The following is a 19,102-nucleotide window of genomic DNA, read 5'->3' as shown; positions in this document are numbered from 1 at the left end:
AGGACAGTTTACAGTGCTGGCATTGCGCAATTCTTTACAGTTTGAGAGAGTACCATGAATTCTATGGCTTTTTGGCGCCGTCTACCTAATTCCTGAGTGTTTTACCAGTTCTGTCCTGTTCCTCGATGCTGCCGCTGTGCTAGGTGTCCGTAGCCCTAGCCGCTGCCCTTCTGGGTGGTGTTGGTGGTGGTGTTGTCTTGTCAGTATTAACCAGAAACGCGTTCTCGATTTCCGATCTGCTGGACAGGCCTCTGTGCGTTCTTGCACGTGCACCCCGAACCCTGAAGAGCTCCGTTACAGTACTGAAGAGCTCAAAGAATCATCTGTTTCGCGAGCAATCGCGCTAAAACGGATGGCATTCCCGCAAGAGCGGGCCAATGTGTTATCTCTTTCTTGTTAAGTTATCTCTTTCTTGCTAAGTGATGAATGCAGGTCCATGAATGGTTCAATCGTTGTGTGTGACGTCGGATATCACGATATTAGGTGAATGTCATGGATTATCGAGGGGTTTCTACAATAGTTTCCATTGTTGTAACGGTCACATTAGATCATAGAAATTTTCCCATTTCAATCAGTGCTACTGCTCGTTGGAACAAGAAGCAGCTCGTTTGTTGGATGACTTGATCTCAATAGAATTGCCCCTCGTCGTGTCAACGGAGATGCGACAGGAATATGCTTATCCTCCAGATCGCCGACAGCGTATAATTTCGAGCTTTGGAGCCCAGTTCCTGAATGATCGAGTCTTTCACCACGTTAACGTCTCCTCTATTGCCAACTTTGTTGCCAATACTCCACAGTTCTGGGACATCTGCCCCACGCAAAGTGACAAGGAATTCCTGCAACTGAATAGTTAATGCCATATCTGTCAGGAAGAATGAAAACATCCAACTTATGGTATGGTCTTACGCTGTCATTGTCTCATTCTCTCTCAATTGCATTCTTCAAGGGAAGACTAGTTCTCTCTAAGTTGAGTCGAGTGCTTAATCATCAGTATTAGTACCCGCTATTCAGCCTTCCTAATCAGGCCCAGGTCACTTAGTCTTAGCGCTGCAGCAGTATAGTTAAAACCACTCGTCGCTCCAGATATTGTAACAGAGCACTTCAGGGTTCGGCGTGCACGTGCAAGAACGCACAGAGGCCTGTCCAGCAGATCGGGAATCGAGAACGCGTTTCTGGTTGACACTGACAGGACAACACCACCACCAACACCACCCCAGAGAGGTAGCGTCTAGGGCAGCGAGCGCCTAGCACGGCGACGGCATTGAGAAGGAGGAAAGCGCTGATGAAAGCCTCAAGAATAGGTATTAGGTTTGACATGTGACCTGACAGACCTCTGCCCTGCCAGTTCACCGCTCACCCAGCACTGCACAGCCACCTTGCCTTGTTACATTACCAGGCACGCCATCCTTGCCTAGACTCTTTGCGATCACGGCCATCATCGTCCAGCTAGGGCATATCGCGTTGCAACGGACGCCGTCCTGCCCATAAAACTTCTGCCCATTCTTTGCGACGGCGACTGCGGCATATTTGCTCGATATGTAGGCGGCAATGCCTTTGGCGCGGAGCCCAGAGATCGATGCAACGTTCGCAATTGCCCCCTCCAGGAGGGTATGGTAACCTACAAAATAGGCGAGAAGTTAGCAGTCCGTGGCTGCTGCTTTCGCATTTGCAAGGCTTGGTCTTTTTGGCAGAGCCAAAGGCCCTGGGTATTGACCGCGAAAGCCCTAGAGCATAACGTCAATGTTGTAATTAACAGGGGGTTTAAGGCCCTCGCTGGTCGAAGAGCTCGGTAGAAATGCTCTCTTCTTCGTCCCCAACTCTCACATACCTGTTGTACACAGAACAGTAGTGGATCTATCAGCTTGATTGTCTTCGGTTCCCCTGGCTATTCAGAGAGACTCTATCTGTTTATATACACTTTGGCCTGTGATCTGAAGGCCTATTCCTGAAACCTCCTATTCCGTCATCATCCTATCACAGCTCTGCGAGAACAACGGTGTCGAGGCAGGCGGCGCAGTTGGTGAAACGCCTAGCGTCTTAGGTGGTTTGCCACAGCGGCGATCTCGCGACCTTGTCAACAACACCCCTGCGCAGTTTGCGGCATAGTCGAGACTCAGAGATACTAGCAACATACGCAACTACCGACCGTACGTCGCTTTCATTGGTCAGCGTACTGGCACGTCCAATTCCTTTTCGATATCTCGTGCCTTCTCACCTCATTCGTGTCGGTAAGCACGATTGAGATGACACGACTCGCAAGTTTGCGCGCCGTAGTCTCCCCGATGTCAGAGGCACCTCCTGTGACCAAATCTATAAGCCGATTACTCATGATTGCAGTTCTCGACCCAATGTTCCGCGCAGTATCACTACTGCAGTCGTGAAAAACTCTGCTATATGGTGGAATTGATGGTTGATTTCCGGACCTCAGTTGAATGTCTGCACCGCTATCGAAGGATCGACGCACACGGCATAAACATTCGCAGTCTTCATGGTTCCGCGTCCTTTGACATTCGGGACCGGGAGGATCTGCTTGGCCAAGCAAAAATGACGCTTCGCTATAGGCTTGGCCTTGTTCTCACATTAGCGAGAAGCAGTTGGTCGTGGAGAGTGATTCCGTGGATATGGATTTTAGGAAAGTCTACCACATTCTGTACCTCGGTAGATCGCTCTTCATATGAATACTCCAATTGCACCACAATCCCATGGCAATAGCGCCTGAGCCATGCCTGGTTCAGGTAGGATAACCTTGAACGCCGTACTAGCTGTTTTCACCAAGGGTCACATTCAGGCTGCCAGCTTCACTCATTAAAAATCGATTGCGTGATGTCCAGAAAGTCTGACGAAACAACCAGAACTCGAGGTTCAAACAGTTACGACGATGTCCTCGAGACAGAAATTGAAATATTCCATGCGAAGCGACCCAGTTAGCCCTTCTTGAGACACGGTAAGCTCTCCATTTGGTGCTTCTTGGACTGTAGTCTCTCTAGTTACTTGCATCTCAAGTACTTTTCGCAGCCTGATGTCACCCGGTGACCATCGATAAACCTCCGATGGCTCCATTGAAACCTCGAGTCCCGGAAAGAATTGCCTCTGGTCGGGATGTCAGAATGAAGTGCCCGTAGGACGTCGCAAGTTTCCAAGCTTTATGTTTGATATTACCAACTGTTCACCTGGCTGGCCACATCGAGTTTAGGTTGTAGCACGATGCAGATGGTCTCCTCCCAGTTCGGACGACGTTCTCCAGCGTCGTTTGGCCCTGGTTTCTTTGAACATCTGGTGCTGCCACGCGCGTCTCAAGGACGTGATCACTTCAAGCCCGTGTATGCTACTTCTGAAGGATTGGCCAATTTCAGCCAGTGCTTGAATGCAGACCACAAAATTATGCTGGGCTGCTTTGCCCTTCGGCCCTGAGTAAATACAACTGTCATACGCGTGGACAACTCCCGCCGTGACTGTAGACGCAACTGCTTGGACGTTGATATATCGTAGGCCGTAATTGGCTTTAAACACTTGCAGGAGTTGACATATTATTCCGGCAGACTTGGTGCAGATCTCTCCCGCAAATATTTCTGAATCTGATTCGTGCACCACGAACGGCCGATTGAGGATTATAAGGATCTGATGGTATAATATGCTTAGCACAGGATTAGCTTTGTCAAGATATGTGCTATAGGTGGTATTATCTCACTGAAGCTGGAGCACAATCGGTGCTGGCACAGGGGAAGGCTGTTCTTCCCCATAGTCGACACGAAGCGCTGGAGGCAATGCTGCTAGCCATTGCTGGAGTTGTTTAGCCATAGCTGGAACGAAGAGCTTAGCGTCTTCCGAGACAGAAGCGCCCCCGCAGTATCTGGGAAAACATTAGCAAAACATCAAGGCGGACGTTTTCTGCTGGGTTACAGTGAGTCGTAGATCTTTCGCAGCTTTATGGCCATTTGCACAACACATGCGGTGACTAATCCAATACCAGAACCGTCGAAAGCAAGTGGCAGCTTCATCGGTGCGCCGTCTGCATGAAATGGCTGCCAATCGCTATTGTTCAACGCATCCAGACCAGGGGCATCATATCGCATCCTGCTCATCAAGTACGGTCGTCCACTATAGCTACTATGGTACCTAGGATCCCGGAAGGACGGTCAGCTATTCTATCATCTCACGAATGGCTAGTGCTTTGCTCCCGCTTCAAGGCTACATGGGTGAAGAACTTACATGTCTGCGGAGTACACAGTCCAAAAGAGACTTCTACGCACGTCTTCGAGACCTCGAGTGTTCTCTTCACTGCTAAGATAATCGTCGTTGGTGTCGAGACGAAGATGCAGCCCAAGATCTGTGGTCATCTGGACTGCGACGCCTATAGCCGCCTGTTAGTCCCGGCGCGCGGTATCGATTCTTGTCATCGAACCTGAGTAAATCCAACCTACGTATCATAAGTCCAAGGTCTAGCCTGAGTGCGTAGAAGAACTAACCTCGAGAGTCATGGCCGTTCGCTGACTCAAAAGCGGATAAAATCACTGCTGCTTGCGTTGTGGCTATCGTTGGGCGGTCCATTTCTGTTTCTAGGTATAACCGGGTCCTTGCGCCAAAAAAGTCTGACGGACTGTCCTGGATGGCAGGATGCCGTCTTGTCGAATACAATGCGCCGATTGCAAGACTGGAGACCAATTTAATAGGCGCCTAACTCTGGAGATGCTTCCTGACTTACACTGCATTCTCAAGTGCTGGCGAGAACAGCGCAGTTTCATAGCCCCTGTAGTACATCTCTTTTTGATGAAAGTAGGTCTCCTTCTTCACTTCCCTGACGAATGTGTTATGCCACGCAAAATAGAGACGTGTCAGATGGAGCTCATATTCGGAGTCTGGCGTCCAGCCCAAATGCGCCCGTTTGACCACTATTTCGCCTTCCTCGCGGAAATTGCGCATATCTGATCGATAAAGGGTTCTGAGCTCATTAGGAAGCATTGAGAGATGGCTGGTTGCACCAAAATACCGCATGTGTCCATCTTCCGTAAGACACATACGACCAAGTCGTCTCGATATCTGTTGAGTGATATCGTCTTCAGAAGTCTGCGACCTTTGATCGAAACTGTTTGCATTGAAACTAGGACCGCTTCCGGAGCTTTGACTAGGCGACCTCGACTTGGTTTTCTGGCTTGCATCGGAAGTGACGGACGAAATCCGTGAAAGAGATTGTTCATGTCCCACGTTTTCCCATAACGTTGATATGGACTCAATTCCAGCTTCGTACTCCGCCATCATATTAGACGATTGTCCGATGTCGGGAAATCCAGTCAGGCCAGCTTGTGTGTCATCAACCTGCTCCCAGAAGTCCAAATCGATGTCTCGGAAGACAATTGGTGTCGAGGAAGAATAGTCAGGGATTGCCGTGTTATAAGGGACAGTCACAGTTGTGGAAGAATTCAGTTCCTCTCCTGCGTTTAAAAAATTTTGATTCGCCGCTTCTGGAGGCGTACCTCTGTCCATTAGATTAGGCCTTTGAGAAATGCTCTCATCCTTTGAAGCGTGGGCTAAGCGTGCTTCAACTTCCGCCAACCTGCCAGTGAGCTCATGGATGGTCTTTGTCGTCGACTGGGCTCTGTGAAGCAAAATTATGAGTTCTGTATTCTCATAGGTTATCTTGAACCGACCTGCGTTTGTCCTCCCCAGGAATACAGTCCGTGTTATACAGTTGGCAGTTTGAGCATTTGGGATGCCCGTTATCGCACTTTAGCGGGACTTAGCTTCTTGGACATTGGGTTTCAGAACAAAGCCGGGGTCCGGCGGCTACTTACTCTTATCTTCTTCTTGCGGCACTGCAGACAGGCCAAACGAGCATATCGTTTTTGGGACCCTTGGACTCGCTTATCCATCTTTTTGCGTACCGTAGCCTTACCTCGCCCAAAAGAAGAGAAGCTGGAGACTCCAAATGTACCGCTGTTCGGTTGTAAACCAGGTAAACAATCGACGGCTGCACGAAAGAATGGCTAGAGTAAACTTGAGGAGCAGGACGTTGCTATCCAGCAAGTTTTGCGGGGTTCAAGTGCTCCTTTAACCTATATTCCCCAGACTCCAAATCGTCTAAAACGCTCAGGCGGAGTCCCCAGAAAAAGGGTGCAAAGAATCTAACTAGGTCTTACTCTGGACCAGCCATAGGCACTCGGAGGGCGGCACATTGAGTTGGCTGGGCAGACCGTCTCGTTCGCTAGCGTCCGAGGCACCTTCTATGCTGGTGGCACGAGAGCTGCGCTACTTGAGATTAGGTACCACCATTTTGACCCCGACTTTGTCAGGAAAGTCGAAAGAAATCTGCAAAAACCATCATCTACTGACATGTGCATCGCACGCCTACCGATGTATGGATGCTAAACAGGAGTACAGGTCTCAATTCTTCTATGCCAATTTCGTTACGGGTTTGCTACCAAGGATATGCCCGTGATTAGTAGCCTTCCAGGCACCGGGGCCGTAAATGTGAAGAAACCACAATGTCGAAATTCGGAGATGTTTGTCCGTGGAGATCATTTCGCCGAGCCGCGTTCTCCGGGGCATAGGATGTCGTGAGACTTGAATATTGGGGCTGTTTTGGACTCAACAAGCGGTGCTATTTCTGTAGTCAGCAACCAGGCTCTTCTCTCAGGGAACGAGAACAGAATACGGGCATGACACTGACTGCTGTTTGCCGGGTAGGTGTTGTCTTCGGATGAATCAACCACGAACGAGCGGAATGACAAACCCATGGCACACGAATTCCACGGACTCTATGCCGAGGTCCGCATGGGCTGATGTTTTCGATGAAGGGTGTACTTCTATCCAGGGATAGCATATTATCAATTATCAATTCCACCTTTCAGAACATGGTACCGTCCATTCATTTGCACGCGATCACAAAAAATGCTGAGTGGTACGAAAGGCTTTGATAAACTAAAATGGGATCAATCGACGCTGCCGAGAACTGCACTGTGTTCAAGACTAGCGAACAATACTTGGGCGAGCCTCGACCCATCAAAATAATCGTTATTGGTGCAGGACTTTCAGGCATCGCGGCAACAAAAATCTTTCGCGAACGCTTTTCTGACAAACCAGCAATCTTGGTCATCTACGAGAAGAACGACGACGTTACGGGCACCTGGCTCGAAAACAGATACCCTGGGTACGAAATCCTACGACTTCCTGATGCGTTCATCGTCAGGATCACTGAATCTTTACTCATTCGTCTTGATCCGCTAGCTGCTCGTGCGACGTGCCGGCTCATGCCTATACTTTCTCATGGGAAGGAAACCCAAATTGGTCTCACGCCTATGTCAGTTCTGAGGAACTCTTCCATTACTTCAAGGGCCGAGCTAAGGCATACGGCGTTGATCAATACGTCCACCTGCGCCACCGTGTACTGGGGTGTGAGTGGAATGGAGAATCTGGACTGTGGCAAGTTGAAGTCCTTGATACAGTGAATAACAGGAGTTTCGTGGATGCTGCCAACATCGTCATCAACGCCTGTGGCTTCTTGAAGTAGGTGTATGCTAATCCCCTCGCAGGTCAACCTGCTGACTGCGCTAGCAACTGGAAATGGCCTGATATATCTGGTCTGCATGATTTCGGTGGTCATCTGGCACATTCGGCGCATTGGAACGACGACTTCTCTTTCAAGGATAAGAGAGTTGCAGTCATTGGTAGTGGATCCTCTGCAATCCAGATCGTCCCGCAGCTACAGCCAGGTATGTCTCCTTTTCGAGAGCTATAAAACATCTACTTATGCTTCTATGGTTGTCAAGCACCTTACTTCCTTTAACCGCTCGCCCACGTGGGTGGTGCCTGAGTTCGCAGAACAATTTGCTCCAGAAGGGCGAGAAACGAAAATCTCTGAGGAACAAAAGGCAAAATGGCGCAACGACCCCGAATCCTTTCTCAAATACCGCAAGGAAGTCGATTCGGTCATGAATCACTTTTTCGATCTGCAGTACAAAGACTCCAAGCTCCAGCAGGATTCTATTGAGGCAACCAGAAAGGCCATGGAAAAGAGATTGGAGAAAAAGCCACAGCTTGCCAAAGTGTTGGTACCTGGATTTGCTCTTGGGTGTCGACGGTAAGTCCAACCATCTTACTTAGCTATACCGCCTGACTGAAAATAGGATTACACCAGGACATGGCTACCTAGAGGCACTAGTCCAAGACAACGTTGACGTAAGGACAGACGAAATCCTCAAAATCACCAAGACAGGCATCGACATGATCGACGGCAGTCATATAGAATGTGACGCAATTGTCTGTGCTACCGGCTTTGACACATCCTTCCGACCATTCTTCCCAGTCGTCGGTCCTGCCGGAGTGGATTTGAGGGACGTGTGGGCGGAAGAACCACGGTCATATCTATCGGTAGCCGCGGCTGGCTTTCCAAACTATTTCAGTAGGTTTCTCACCTGCGCCATGTCGTGTGCTAATGGAGTGCTTCAGTGACCAGCGGCCCAAACTTTCCGCTTGCAAACGGCGCTTTGATTCCATGTCTTGAGAGATGTGTCCATTATGCGTTCGATGCGGCAATCAAGCTACAGAGTCAGAACATCAAGGCAATGTCGCCGCTTCCCGAAGCTGTGGACGACTTTCAAGAGTACAAGGACGAGTTGATGAAGGACTTGGTGTGGTCCTCGCCCTGTCGTTCATGGTAAATCCACTAAGGCAAACACATCAGTTGTATCCCAGGACTAATTTGACGCATAGGTATAAGAATGGAAAGGTCGAGGGCAAGGTATGGGGTCCATGGCCAGGCTCATCTTTGCACTTCCTAGAACTTATGAGCGAGCCGCGGTGGGAGGATTGGAACTTTGAATACAAGACCCAAAACCGGTTTCAGTATCTCGGCAGAGGAAAGACACAACGTGAAACAACTGATGGTGCTGATCTCGCATGGTATATAACTGAATCAGGCGGCTCTTGTAAGGAAGTCTGAGTAGGCACGGCCATATACAGAGCCATGAGAGCCAGCAGGCTGAGGTCAGGAACATAGTAGACAATATAGTTAAGGGTCTAGGGGAACCCCTCACGATATTTTACGGAGCGCTGCGTAAGATTCACGCTGTGTAGGTTCTAGTCGTGTGTAGAAAATACAGCTCATGCACAAGGCTGGGGGACAATGGAGAGGGAAGAGCGACACAGCCGGTTCGAATCGACCGAGGGCCGGTTGGTCCGAATCGCTCTGCTTCCCCGCATTCCTCTCTGAGGAATTGCATTGTCAGTGCCGAGACCCTTGTTGGAGCTTCATTAACAACAGCAAGCACATATCGGAGGGCGGGCCGGCGTCAACAGAGGTGAGCTCCCACGGGCAATACCCCCCCTAGGGCATGCCGGGGATGCCATCGACGCAAGATCAAGTTTAACGCATCCACAATGGGTCTGCCCTGTGGAAACTGCGTACGCTGTGGCCTCATCTGCGAAGTTGTTTGACAGTCTCTGGGCAAAAATTATAGTGTAGACTTCATATCCCAGCGAAATAGTGTTCTGTTACAGTCATGTTGCGTATGGGCGTCTAAAACTTAATCTTTTCGGAATCCGGTCCACCATTCGAAGCCGTCGGTGCGCATATGGAATGCGTCCAGCATCCTCCCCACGCTCTGATCAATCATGCCTTCCAAGTTCTTTGGTCGCGTATAGAAAGCGGGAACTGGACAGCGCCCGCCCTCCGGAGAAACAGCATGTTATCGAGATAGATGTCGCTCAAGGGCGTCTCGCGGATGGCGAGAAGAAGCTTCCTGCTCTCTTTCAGAGTAACGTCGGCTGCCCGAGAGATCAAGTCATCGGAATAGTCGATGCAGATGGCCGCCAACGTTTTCATGCTGCACGGCACCACGATCATACCATCGTGCTGGCAGGTGCCGCTTGAGATTGGGGCTGACAGATCCTTGGCCGTGTACGAGGTAGTTGTGCGTCGCAAGACTGCGCAACTCCAGTTCCGATAGTGGTGTCTCATATTTCATCGTTGCCACCGCCCATTTACTCATCACTAGGAGCGACTCAATATCAAGCGGGCGGAGGATCTGGAGGATTCGCACGGCAAACACCACCCCAGTGGCACCCGTTATGCCGACCACGAGTCATTTGTGAGAAGGACACGGAAGGGGATTGGGACTGAGAGTGTCTGCGTATGTCCATGAGCAAGGCGTGGTGTGTATACTCCTGTACGAAGCTCTACGGACGTTGTTGCTTAAGTTCTTTCTGGGCAGGATAGACCGAAAGAAGATAGTGGAATTTCGAGGAGACCACGTTTGTACAAGATCGAGATTTCACTGCCGCTGTTGCTGTTGCGGCCACGAAGAAAGTGCGATATAAAGATACTCTCAGCAGATGCTCCCCCGTGGGAAGACTCGATGTTGTGTTGCCAACCTTGCAATTTGATGGGTTCGGGTTTGGTGCGTGTCCACCTTGCGCTGGGGGTAGTACTCTGTGTTCAATAGGGATGGTCAACACATTCCGACAGCGCTCTTGGCGAGGAGGATTTTCGCAAAGACCGGAATCAAATACAATTAGCATTACTGCTCCCAATTTTTCCCCAATTTTTCTGCCTGATTTTGTTTACACAACCACCTTTCTAACAAGGAGGTGATTATTTGCTCGTTTACAAACTCAGAAACCCCGACGCAAGAAGGCGAAGGTCCGCCTGGCAGCCTAGCGGTCCCTCGGACTTATTGCTGGCTGTGCGTGTCCTTCATAACTATCTGACGGAGATATGTGTCCGCTTTGGGAAAAGCGTTACAGCTAAGAATTCTTCATGCCGAGTCATGGACATTAGACCCTTATTTATTGAAGCGGACCTTAATAGATCCAAGAATGTTGTCCGCATTTGAAACAGGCCACAAATCACGGCCAGATCTAACTGGTCCTCGGTTGCCTAGAGCAGTTAGAGCTTGTGTATACCCCCACAATCCCCAACACGAGTCCACAAGGCTCCAGGCACGAATTCTTTTTCACAAGCTCTGTCTGAACTCGGCCCTTCCAAAGCTTAGCCTTCTCTTTTATGCTTCTCTTGATTCCCTCCGGCACCATCTGGCGGCATTTCGCTTAAAATATCCGAATCTCCGCGCCGACGGTAGGAGGCAGGCTAGGAGCCCTCCGCCATGCCCTGCCATAACTACGGGATCTCCCGTCACTTCAACACCGGATTCCGGTATACTTCCCCAGATCAACTCCTGCTTGAGGGAGTCGTCTGAGGTATATGAAACAGCATGTTCTTTCACAGACTGATCCTGATCGCCCTAGACTACAAGCCGTCTCGCTATTCCACTATCCTGCTCATTTCTACCTGTCATCATCGTAGCAATGGACAAGGCTGAAGCCAGTGTATCTCACAACGAGGGTAACTGGAGCCTACACCGGTACCGTATTTGCTTAAGACGAACCAGAAGGGACTGGTACTAGTGCCGCAGCCCACCGACGATCCGCACGATCCCTTGGTGAGAAATGAACCAACACGGACACAGAAAAAATAAAGAAAAGATTATCTGACCGAAAACTCGATAGAACTGGTCAGCATCCAAAATAGTGGTGACCCTGATGCTGGTCTCATTGGTGTCTTTCTCGACGTCTCTCCAAGCTGTGGCCAACAATTCTGGCTTCTCTGTGCAAGCGGAGGTCTACCACAAGACCGCAGTCCAGCTCTCGTACAGCATACGTTTTCATCCCACTCTGTCCATATTTTTCCCAGTAGCGATATTGAAATGGAAAAATTCCTTTAGGCATCTTCCGCTATCGCCGGACTGGGCTGTTGGACCATTCATCTGGAATCCGCTGGCGAAGCGTTTTGGGACTAGTCGATGCATCCTGATCAGTCTGTGTCTGACGATATGCATGAACACATGGTCTGCATGTATGACAAAGTCCAACCAGTACGGCGCTTTTGTCGTATCTAGACTGTTGGCAACCATCGCCTGTGCGGCCCCAACCACTGGTAAGCAACTCGTTTTCGAGGACCATGTGTCCATGAGCACCAGTCCCCGCTAACACTTTGCAGCGGGATCAAACATCATCCTGGAGATAATTTTCCTCCACGATCGGGGGAAATGCTTCTCCATCTACACATCGATGAACCTTCTCAGCATCATTGCCACGAGCACCTTGTCCGGATTCACTGTCCATAACGCCACCTGGACCGTTCAATATTGGTATAACGTTGGGTTTGAAGTGTTCCTCACCATCTGCTGCATCCTGCTGCTAGATGAAACAGCATACCCCAGGGTGACAACCCTGAGCAGCCGATCCTCCCGAGGAACTACATCCAGTGCAAGCTCGCAATCTACGGGTGCACGAAGAGAATAACTCCTCCACAAACCTGTCGAGAACTGGCGTTCACTAGTGTATTACCAGTCCTCATTGACATCTCACCGGTAGGTGCGTTGATCGGGCTCTTTCTCATTGCCATGTTCAGCTGGGCCGTGGTCATCGCCCCCGACACATCCATCTACTTGCAAACACCAGTAAAGGAAGGGGGTTACGGATTTATGCCGTACCAAAATGTTTACTGTGTTTTCCGTCGAACACCCCTATTTTGCATAGCACGGATTTAACAGAAACTCTTCCGCAGTTTCATTCACGTCATGGATTGTGGTCTTTGACTCCCAGATCTATTGCCACTTCGTCAATGACCGGCTGGCTCTGAAGATATGTGCCCACCGCGGTGGCACTTGGAAGCCCGAATACCGACTTCAAGCCCTGTGGTTCCCGAGCCTCTTCCTCTACCCGGTATCGTTGGGTCTTGTCGGCGCGACGCTCTTCTACCATCTGCACTTCATAGGCCCGGCGTCTGCTGTGTTTTTGACGACCATTGCTTCCACATCGGGCGTTTAGGTAGTCTTTCTTACTCCGTCGAATGTTTCACGGACCACCCCAACGAAGTCGTCGTGGTGGTCAATCTGTATCGCCTCGTGTTTGGCATTGCTGTGACGTTCTTCATTTTCCCATGGTCTGACGCGGGGGGGATCAATTGGCCATACGGTATGATGGCTTTCTTCACGGCGGGATCGTTCATTCCAATCTCTGTCCTGATGCTATGGGGTCCCGATATCCGTGCCAGAAGCCTCACTGCAGGGAAGAGTGACGATGGCGTGAAAGTGTCTATCAAGGGCCACTCCGATGTCATCAAGGCGTGACAGTGACCCTTCAGGGTTGGGTGCTGTGCGCACCTCAAGTTTCTCAGTAGGTGATACAAATGGTGTTCGATATCGGCCTCATAACAATAACAGCGCATTGCTATGTTATTAAAATCCTAAGACTGAGCTCTCCCCCTTGTTTGGGTGCTTCGTCGAACAGGCAATGTTATAGCCGTCTCGCTGGAATGGGACGATATGAACAGGGTTTGTTCACAGTCGCGTCTCTCTAACAAATATCTCTTTGTCAATCTCACTGTGCAGTAAGCCGCGTTCGGCAGCGAAGTACACTCGAGGTTCTTCCAAGGAAGCTTCCAGCGCAGTGATTCTGTCGCATAGATTGGAAAATTGGCGTTCACTCTAAATGCGGCTCACCAACCACAAAAACGTCTCTGGCGCACAATCTTGACCACTGTTAATAAACCAAGGCCTGATAGGAAAGCGATTGGATTTGCACGTGCTAAGAAGAGTCGAATGTCTCACGTGAGGAAGATAGAAACCTACGCATGCAAGGTAACGCCAAGAAGCCAAGATGTCCCGTTTAGGAAGGGGAGTTCTAGAGCGGTGATTGGTGGACAAGTCGCCAACGCTGATTCTCACGGCGGAGGAGTGGGTATTTTCTTATCAAGGCGCGGTGGATTTTGTTCGCGGTTCAATGTATATATAAGTGACTGATAGGAATAACAGATCTTTGGATGGAGAGTTACCCCAAAAACATCAGAGATAGAGCATCACACCGGATCTCAAAAAACTTTTTATTACCGCCCATCCTTGGCCTTCGAGGATCTCTGAGCAAAAGGAAAATTCGGTGACAATAGCACTAGCGCCTGCCATTAGTTGGTAAACCGCAGGATAGGAAACCATGCATTCCCTTCCCTCCTCGACCGAGACTCTCACGTTACATCTCGCGATATTGATCTGCGAAGTTCTCCCGCCGCCCGTCTCCTGCCTGCGCGGTCCCTTTGATCAGATCTTTCAAGATTTCTTCGACCGCGGGGCGAAACGGTTGTCGGAGAACAACCATAACGAACAGTGTCCCGGCGGCGCCAAGAAGCAGATCCAGGTGAGAACGACGCCCTACAACGCCACGGCGGGGCAGTTGCCGGAGGCAGAGGCGTTGGAAGAGCTCGATGGACTGGTCGTCACGGGCAGTTCGGCGGGGGCGTATGAGGATATTGAATGGGTTAAAAAACTAGGGGGCTTCTTGCAAGGTTAGTGGAATGGAGGTGTCTGATTCCATGTGCCTGCCAAGGAAGCATAAGAACACTACGAGGACGAGACCATCATTCATGAGGTTGGAGCTTCTGTCCAGGGCCGAAGAATTCGTACCAGAGTACCTCCTCTATGGTTTCTGCCTCCAGAAATCCTCTACGACTTTCAATCCTCCAACCCAAAATCCAGACTAACACCGTTCTCCTCCTTGTAGACACATACCACCAGCACCCCAAGGTGAAAATTTTCGGAACCTGTTTCGGCCATCAAATCATCAATCAGTCCCTCTTCGCCCACACGGGGGGCCTCTACGTCACGAAGAACCCACGAGGTTGGGAACTCGGCGTGCATGAAATCACGATCAACCCCAAATTCGCCAGTTGCTTTCCTCGGCAACTCAAATCGTCTGCCGCTGCCGCCGCTCGAGCTTCGTCATCTCCTCGGATCCAGCTCCAACTCTCGCACCAAGACACGGTCATTGTCACTCAGAGTACGCAATTGCCCTCCGAGTGCGTGGAAGTTGGATCCAGCGCGCTCTGTGGCATGCAGGGAATGTATGTGCCTAATCGCGTCCTAACATTGCAGGCACATCCAGAATTTGACCGTGCAGTGAACGGCGCGTGTATCAGCGAGATTGTGGGGACCAGCTGGCCATTGGAAGAGACGAGGGAATATTTGCGCATGGCGGATAGAGATGATGACGCAGCGTTGATGGAAGAGGTGGTGATGGAATTTTTGCTTCAGGCCCCCACGCCTTAAATGATTCTCGCCATAGAATTTTTCTTTGGTTCTTTTCGGGCTCCGAAACGACTCATCTGCCAAAAGGCTTGGGCGGAATTTAGACCGATGAAAGAGGGTGATCTACCATTTAGCAGCAGCGCATAGACTGTGCATAGGTATATATGAATGTAGTGACCCCCGGGAGAGCAAACCCAGCAGACTCATTTCAACCCCAAAACGCATGCGATACATGAAGCAGCGCCTCAATGCAGACCTCCTTCTCCTAGAAAGGTTCCAATGTGGACCAAGAGCAACGTCAAACGCATTGGATAGGGTCTCACTGAATTTTGTTTTTCCTTTCTCCATGTCCACAAATATTCCAATCTTATGGTTCTGCTTGGACGGAAGATATATATTTGTAAACGTCTAGTTCGCCTTCGCGAGCATTCTGATAGAAGCCATCACAACCTCTTTGCAAAATCCTCCATCGAATGAAACTCAATACCAAGTCCCAACGTCTCCTTTTCCGGAATGGGAAATTCCGAGTACAGCCTGTGGTCGTTGTAATACTCGTACATGAGATCTAGATCCTTGAACCCCGACGTCGGCGTAGTGACCACCCGCGTCTGCTTTCCCGTCTGCCTCTGAACCTCCTCAGCCACATCTGCAGTGCTATGATACCCGCCCACGCAGTAAACCTCTCCGCTGGCCAGTGGCTTTGTGCGGTAGTTCTTCAGGATCGCATCGACGGCGGGCCTGAGGTCGCGCTCCGTCCAAATCATCCCTATTTTAGTCCCCGGCCTCGTGACGGGCTGGGTGACTTCGATGACGCCGTCTGCAGCAATCGAGAGAAACTTGAAATTGGGCCAGTTGTCGTAGTAGCAGCCCAGATACATCTCGACGTGGGGGATTTTGATCTTCTTCAGGTAAACAGAGACGTAAAATTTGTTCTCGACTACGTGAGCAAAGGCGCATTGGGCATTCGTTCGCAGTATGGAGCTGGGAACGGTGGACCAGATGACAAACCCCACACCGACTGCTTTGGCGGCGTCGGCGATGGCGATTTCCTGCTGCGCTTCGGCAAGTGGGTTGGATTGGTTCTCTGGGTTGTAGAAGTTGGTCAACGTGTAGACCGCCTCGACGCCTTCGAACGCCTTGACCAGCGACGCAGGATCGTTGAACTGCGCCTTTACGACCGATACATTAGGAAGACGGGGCTAACGCTTTCGCCGCGGCGCTAGAAGGATTGCGAGTGACTCCTCGAATGTCATAGTCCTACCGTGTCGAGAGGTGTCAAACAACCTATATTGTACCTGTCAGGATTAAAGATTGCCTTTTGCTTCTTCGGGGGCGAAATATCACTTACAGAACCGCCCTGAACCCCTGTTGCTCTGAGCACCGCAATGGGACGCTTGGAGGACATCGTGATAAACTACGGCTGACGAGAAACCCGGTTCTTCACCCAGATGGCGTTAGATATCTGCGTAATGTTCACTAGGATCGGCCGCGCTTTTATCCTCCCACTCTGGCTTCGTGAATCGGTATGCCAGCCGAGATGTCTCTGGTGAGAATCCTTGTCGCTGGTCATTCGAGGAGATCGAAAGAGTTTCTTCCCCACTTCCCATCATTTTTATCCCCATATTTCCCCACAATGTTTTTTCAATGTGTCACTTCTTGTCATCGTAAGTTCGTCCGAGTCCAGAGGGGCCCAAACTTAATCTTGCTATAGATGTTTGTGAAGGTACTACTTTCCTTGCCCTCGGTTATAAATGGTGTAGAAATGTCAACTTTTACTCTAGTTGGATTGACTGAACTCACATTCTGGTGTTTTTGTTGGGATATGCTTTATGATTAGTAGTTTTGAAAGACCACGGGGTCGTTGGTCCTATCGTCAACTCCATCTTCCGTGAGGGCGTCTGCAATGATATAGAGAACTCCACAGACATCCGAGCTACACCACATACCCACATCATCCAAGAGGTTGGCAAAGTGAGCAAGAATTTGCCTTGCCGAAGCATACCCTCCGGTGAGAGGGATGCCGTCGAAAGTTAGATCTCCCTTATGCGCAATGACGTCCGCCTCTGGCAACAGGTCAATTCCCATGCCATGATATGGACTACCTTCCACGGCCACATCACCCAGATCCCACCAATCCAGGTCAGCCAGGGGCTCGTAGCTATTTTCTCGTGTGGGAGCATCCGCGTCAGCCTTCATGCCGAGGACGTAGAGACCGAGAACGAGGGCTGAGGGGAAAGGGCTCGTCTCTGAGTGCAGCATCATTCTATCAGATATTTCCCTTTCGAGCGTATCCAAAAGATCTGAGCTGCGTGTATACAAGCTCACATAGCCGAAAGAGTGTCTGCCCAGGAGGCAATGCAAGCCAAAGCTGCTCTGGCAGGCTCCGCACCTTTCTGGCCAGCCCTAAGTTCGAACATCCACGAATTACTCAGCAACATCACCCACAAAATATTCCACATGATCAGAGCATGAGGATTTCGCGTTTTGCAGCGTACCGCCGTGTAATTGCATGGAATTCATTAGAAATGGTGCAATGGATTTTGCGCTGTGGTTAGTCGAGTAGACTTCGCACGGGACGAGTCTCCACCTGTGACCTAACAAGCCGCTCCGTGATAGAGGTCTGCGATGAGCCTCAGACAAACGAATCCAGACAGCGGCAAGAACGCCGTGCAGGCTCTCGGAGCCTGGATAAGACAGCAAAACTTGATCGGCGTGAAACGCCAAGGTTGCGGACCAAGTCCTATTGCCTAACAGCAGAATTCTCCTCCATTCCGATTCGGATGGGGTGATGAAGAGTTTCCTATCGCAAGGCAGGTACAAGTTCAACATCTGGGTCGGAATGGTCGGGTTTAGATCCAGTCTATTCGAGTAGAATGCGTCAACCATCACGACGGCGATGATCAGCCTGCAATGATCAGTGATGGTAGAAACTGGCGGCATGAGGCTCGATGACACACCTCTTGATCGATTCACCTCGAGCCTAGACCTTCCATCCATAGCAGCGCGCCAGATCTTCATCCGAAATGTCACTCTCTGTGGTTGAGACTATGTCGATGCCGAAAAGGCCATGAGCAATCATCAACTAGTATTCGTCAGAACTCAAGGGACCAGGACAAGGGACTATGAACCAACCGACACAGTCTCTACCCTTGGAGTCTACGACATGATTCCGCATTGCTCTTACCCTAGATATCTGGTCAGTCGTAAATATAGCATGCAAATCTTCTGGAATAGCATACCGTAAGAAGGGCCGAGAGCTCGGCGAGGTGAGAGCTTGCCAGGATGACCGATATTGACACCGGAGTAGTTTTCGACGTGGTCGCTGAGCTCTTGTCGACAGCGTGCTACGGGGACCAGTCGGTTAGTGCAATTCGACCTTTGTCCTCGCTTTTGCAAGAATTAGGCATGCAGGATGTCGGGTACTATTAGATTCTCCTCCAGAGCTGTTGTGCCGTGGGACCCTTCAGTTTGACAAATCCCGCCACGCATAATGCCAGGAGTAACACATCAGGAGTCTTCCTGGCATCAAACGTGGGAACATGGATGGCGGGCACAAAGGGGTGAAGTTAATCGAAGAAGAGGTCTAAGCTGAAGTCAAGCGTGCTGATCGAGGGGATTTTCGTGGATGCACCGCAATTTCCGTCCCGCCGATCCTGGAATATAATATCATATAGGAATTCCTGTCCACTTGCGGTTTCTAGATTGGTGCTTTTGTACTGAGGGATCTCGAGGCAGCCTTCTGGTCGAACCCCCTTGAGACATCGTATGATGCGGCATCTACAACTCTCGTCAAATTTCTATCTCGACGCAGTAATCGGTTCTGCACAAACACCCCGGTTGTTTGATATACGCGAGAGAATATATCATCTTCAGAGTAGGCAATGATCCGAATCTAAGCCGGTTGCCGCTGGGCACGTAGGTCTTCGTCGCAGGCCAGCACTGATGGACCTTGTCGAACAATTCGTCGGGTATGCACTCTCTAGAAGGACCCTTCTCCTGAGTGTGACCTAGGAGCCAAAAAGCTGAACCAG

General features: G+C 50.3%; 8 protein-coding genes across 8 annotated transcripts; 4 read left to right on the top strand and 4 right to left on the bottom strand.

Annotated features, from left to right (window-relative positions):
• Positions 1 to 3,189: 3,189 nt before the first annotated feature.
• Z519_04662 (uncharacterized protein) lies at positions 3,190 to 5,481 on the bottom strand (the record flags this gene model as incomplete). The annotated part of the gene is made up of 7 exons (XM_016762407.1): positions 3,190 to 3,634; positions 3,689 to 3,850; positions 3,901 to 4,116; positions 4,210 to 4,351; positions 4,403 to 4,417; positions 4,467 to 4,651; positions 4,703 to 5,481. 7 exons carry the CDS (start codon positions 5,479 to 5,481, stop codon positions 3,190 to 3,192), a joined length of 1,944 nt encoding a protein of 647 aa, XP_016621354.1.
• Positions 5,482 to 6,920: 1,439 nt separating this feature from the next.
• On the top strand, positions 6,921 to 8,935 carry Z519_04661 (uncharacterized protein; the record flags this gene model as incomplete). Its single annotated transcript, XM_016762406.1, has 7 exons — positions 6,921 to 7,144; positions 7,222 to 7,500; positions 7,549 to 7,654; positions 7,707 to 8,074; positions 8,121 to 8,395; positions 8,443 to 8,650; positions 8,707 to 8,935. 7 exons carry the CDS (start codon positions 6,921 to 6,923, stop codon positions 8,933 to 8,935), a joined length of 1,689 nt encoding a protein of 562 aa, XP_016621353.1.
• Positions 8,936 to 9,604: 669 nt separating this feature from the next.
• Z519_04660 (uncharacterized protein) lies at positions 9,605 to 9,817 on the bottom strand (the record flags this gene model as incomplete). Its single annotated transcript, XM_016762405.1, has 1 exon — positions 9,605 to 9,817. The coding sequence occupies one exon, from the start codon at positions 9,815 to 9,817 to the stop codon at positions 9,605 to 9,607; it is 213 nt and encodes a 70-aa protein (XP_016621352.1).
• Positions 9,818 to 12,060: 2,243 nt separating this feature from the next.
• Positions 12,061 to 13,124, top strand: Z519_04659 (uncharacterized protein; the record flags this gene model as incomplete). Its single annotated transcript, XM_016762404.1, has 3 exons — positions 12,061 to 12,152; positions 12,203 to 12,498; positions 12,823 to 13,124. 3 exons carry the CDS (start codon positions 12,061 to 12,063, stop codon positions 13,122 to 13,124), a joined length of 690 nt encoding a protein of 229 aa, XP_016621351.1.
• Positions 13,125 to 13,983: 859 nt separating this feature from the next.
• Positions 13,984 to 14,337, top strand: Z519_04658 (uncharacterized protein; the record flags this gene model as incomplete). The annotated part of the gene is made up of 1 exon (XM_016762403.1): positions 13,984 to 14,337. The coding sequence occupies one exon, from the start codon at positions 13,984 to 13,986 to the stop codon at positions 14,335 to 14,337; it is 354 nt and encodes a 117-aa protein (XP_016621350.1).
• A 128-nt stretch (positions 14,338 to 14,465) lies between these two features.
• Z519_04657 (uncharacterized protein) lies at positions 14,466 to 15,092 on the top strand (the record flags this gene model as incomplete). Its single annotated transcript, XM_016762402.1, has 1 exon — positions 14,466 to 15,092. One exon carries the CDS (start codon positions 14,466 to 14,468, stop codon positions 15,090 to 15,092), a length of 627 nt encoding a protein of 208 aa, XP_016621349.1.
• Positions 15,093 to 15,514: 422 nt separating this feature from the next.
• On the bottom strand, positions 15,515 to 16,476 carry Z519_04656 (uncharacterized protein; the record flags this gene model as incomplete). The annotated part of the gene is made up of 2 exons (XM_016762401.1): positions 15,515 to 16,240; positions 16,333 to 16,476. The coding sequence occupies 2 exons, from the start codon at positions 16,474 to 16,476 to the stop codon at positions 15,515 to 15,517; spliced, it is 870 nt and encodes a 289-aa protein (XP_016621348.1).
• A 428-nt stretch (positions 16,477 to 16,904) lies between these two features.
• Z519_04655 (uncharacterized protein) lies at positions 16,905 to 17,330 on the bottom strand (the record flags this gene model as incomplete). Its single annotated transcript, XM_016762400.1, has 1 exon — positions 16,905 to 17,330. One exon carries the CDS (start codon positions 17,328 to 17,330, stop codon positions 16,905 to 16,907), a length of 426 nt encoding a protein of 141 aa, XP_016621347.1.
• Positions 17,331 to 19,102: the final 1,772 nt, after the last annotated feature.

This window comes from Cladophialophora bantiana (assembly GCF_000835475.1).
Source record: "Cladophialophora bantiana CBS 173.52 unplaced genomic scaffold supercont1.6, whole genome shotgun sequence".
NCBI lineage: Eukaryota > Fungi > Ascomycota > Eurotiomycetes > Chaetothyriales > Herpotrichiellaceae > Cladophialophora > Cladophialophora bantiana.
The sequence above is the reverse complement of the archived record's forward strand: the minus strand, read 5'-3'. Positions and strand labels throughout refer to the sequence as shown.